At 38.9% G+C, this 3,029-nt stretch overlaps 1 protein-coding gene across 1 annotated transcript in view; it reads left to right on the top strand.

Moving 5' to 3' along the window:
- The first annotated feature begins 2,263 nt into the window (after positions 1-2,263).
- Positions 2,264-3,029, top strand: part of LOC111384160 (protein DETOXIFICATION 54-like) — a 15,085-nt gene continuing 14,319 nt past the window's right edge. Inside the window, exon 1 of the mRNA XM_023008410.1 lies at positions 2,264-2,278. Coding sequence (XP_022864178.1) covers positions 2,264-2,278 — 15 coding nt within the window. The remainder of the gene's footprint in view (positions 2,279-3,029) is intronic.

The following is a 3,029-nucleotide window of genomic DNA, read 5'->3' as shown; positions in this document are numbered from 1 at the left end:
GCTGCTCGTGACGATCTGTTTATGATATAACATGCCACTCTGCCCAAAAACTCTTCGAGAGCCCTGCATTCAGCCTCAAACATCTTGCCTGTTCTGTAATTGTTCTGTTCATCCTTTCTGCTACACCATTATGTTGTGGTGTCTTGTAAACTGTATAGTGCCGCTGAATACCATGCTCCTCACAAAATTTCAGAAACTGTGAATCTGTATACTCTGCACCGTTATTTGTCCTCAGATACTTAATTTTTCTGCCCATCTAATTCTCTACGTCTGCTTTTCATAATTTGAACTTGGCAAAGGCTTCAACCTTGTGCTTCATGAAATATACCCAAACTTTTCTCGAGAAGTCATCAATGAAAGTAATAAATTACTGAGATTCACCTTTGGACAATTCCCTCACTGGTCCCCAAACATTTGAGTGTACGTAATCAAGAATGCCCTCTGTCTTGTGCTTTCCCATCTTGAACTGTACTCTGGACTATTTTTCAAGTATACAGAACTTGCAGAAATCCAGTTTGCATGATTTTATCCCCTTAAACAAATTCCTCTTGTGAATCTCAACCATAACACGCTCTCCTATATGCCCCAGTCGCATATGCCATAGAAGAGTGTCATCTGACTCAAATTCTGCTGTAAAAACTCCACCTACAATTGTATCTTCAAGTAGCTTGTAGATATTTCCTACTAATTTCTGACCCTTCATCACAATCATAACCCCTTTCTTCACTGTTAGAGCCCCACACTCTGACTTATAAGAGTAACCATTTGTATCTAAAGTGCCTGAAGAAATTAGATTCTTTTTCAACTCAGGTACATGCCTAACATTTTTCAAGGTCCTTATCACACCATCGAACATTTTAAATTTTATGGACCCCATTCCAATGACCTTACATGATGCATCATTACCCATCAGAACAGATCCAAAATTACCAGAACGATATGAATGAAACCAATCCGATGAGGACACGTGATATGAACATGCTTAATCAAGTACCCAACAGTCATTTAATTTTACAGAATTGCCTACAGAGACTGATAATATATCTCCATCTCCAGAATTCGTGTCTCATTCTGCAACACTAGTTGAGTTTGAGGACCCATCACCTTTCATTTCATCCCCTGCTTCTTATTGGGACAATCTCTCTTAAAGTGACCCATCTGATGGCATTTGTAGCACTTGATGTTTTTCTTATTTTGATTCCTAAATTTTGATCTTATGTTCTCTCTGAAAAAACCACCCCTATCCTTCCTTCTCTCACGATCCTGGTAGTCCTTTACGATCAACCCTTTACCCTGTGAAGTTTCACCAGTACACAGTTTCCGCTGGTTATAGGCTAACAGGGCTGATGTGACTTCCTCCAATTCGAGAGTCTCTTTACCCCACGTTAACGTGGTCACCAGATGGTCGTACGAAGGAGGAAGTGAACACAACAAAATCATTGCCTTGTCTTCATCAACAAACTTGATTTCAAGTCGTAGTAGATCACTGATGATTTGATTGAACACATTGGTGTGTTGAATTAGATCCGTACCCTCCAACATCTTCTGCCCGTACAGCCGTTGCTTCAGATGGAACTTGTTCGTGAGAGATTTTGACATATAATGATTCTCCAATTTCTCCCAAACCTCCACCGGGGACTCAATGTCCATGATGTGATATATGATTTCGTCGGCTAAATAAAGCCGAATTGTACCAACTGCTCGTGCTTCGAGTTCTTCCCAATCGGCATCTGACGTATCCTCTGGTTTCTTCTCAGATAGCGCCTTCACTATCTCTTGCTACGCTAATAAATCCTTCACCCTTCGCTGTCATAATCCAAAGTTCCCAAATCCGTCAAACTTCATCACATCGAATTTTGCAATCGAAGAACTCGCCATCTGAACCTTGCTCTGATACCAGTTTTTGGATTTTATGCGCAATATTAAAGAGATGAAAAAGAAAATCAACACAAGAATTTACGTGGTTTGGTGGTGTGCCTACGTCCACAAGATTGAAGTGGAGATTTCTTTATTCAGTAGTGAAAAATAGGGTTACAACATATTATTTATACCAACTCTAGCTTGAGCCCATATAAGACTTTAAGGCCCGTACAGGAAATATCCATGTACCGTACCCTAACAACCAGACAGTAAATTAAACCCACGCAAGGCCAATGCCGTCGCTCCACTCCTCTCACTCCACTCCGCTCCGCTCCACACCGGCATCGGCCCATTTGATACAGGACTTGTGTTCCACTCAATATGAGTCACATGCACAACAGATATGTTGATACCTCCGGTTAGCACTGTTACTTCGGAGTCTGCTTTTAGTGAAGGTAAAAGGGTTTTGACCAATGTCAGGAGCCGACTGAAAGAAGATATTTTGGAAGCGTTAATGTGCGTGAAGGATTGACAGGACGCTCATTTTCGACTACAAGATAAATACACTGAAATTGCATGTCGTCGGGTAAGTGATATTTGATTTAATTATAATAATCAAATTTTTTTTATTTTTTAATCATTAAATTTAATTTTCTTTAAAAAATTGTACACATTACAACAAGTTATTCGTGTACAATTTTTAACTCCTCCTACTTAAAATTGATATAGCCGGTCTCAAGCCCGGATAAAGGAGGAGTGTTTATATTTCATCTACTTTATTAAATGTATTTCAAAAAATAATTCGTCTTCATTATATAAATATTTTATACTTTATAAAAAATATTACAATATGATATAAATAAAAAAATAAAAAATTGTCTTCATTGAATTATTTGTATTCTTTAACACTTTTTATTTTTTTTAAAAGTGTTTTCATTACATTACTTCATTTATTTGTAAAACTCTTAATATAAAAAAAGGGACAAGCCCACGAGCCAAAGCTCGACTCAGCCCATGAGCTCGGACGAGCCACGAGCTCGCCCAAATTCAACGAGCTTAGCCACGAGCTCAGGTCGCCATGAGCGCGAGCTGAGCGCATGAGGTTAAGGGCTGAGCCGACCACTACATGTATTATTTCCCTACATACATATCATTCTTAGACAACACAA

This window comes from Olea europaea, unplaced genomic scaffold, assembly GCF_002742605.1.
Source record: "Olea europaea var. sylvestris unplaced genomic scaffold, O_europaea_v1 scaffold2857, whole genome shotgun sequence".
Classification (NCBI taxonomy): Eukaryota; Viridiplantae; Streptophyta; class Magnoliopsida; order Lamiales; family Oleaceae; genus Olea; species Olea europaea.
Note: the sequence above shows the minus strand (reverse complement) of the source record. Positions and strands in the feature narration are given on the sequence as shown.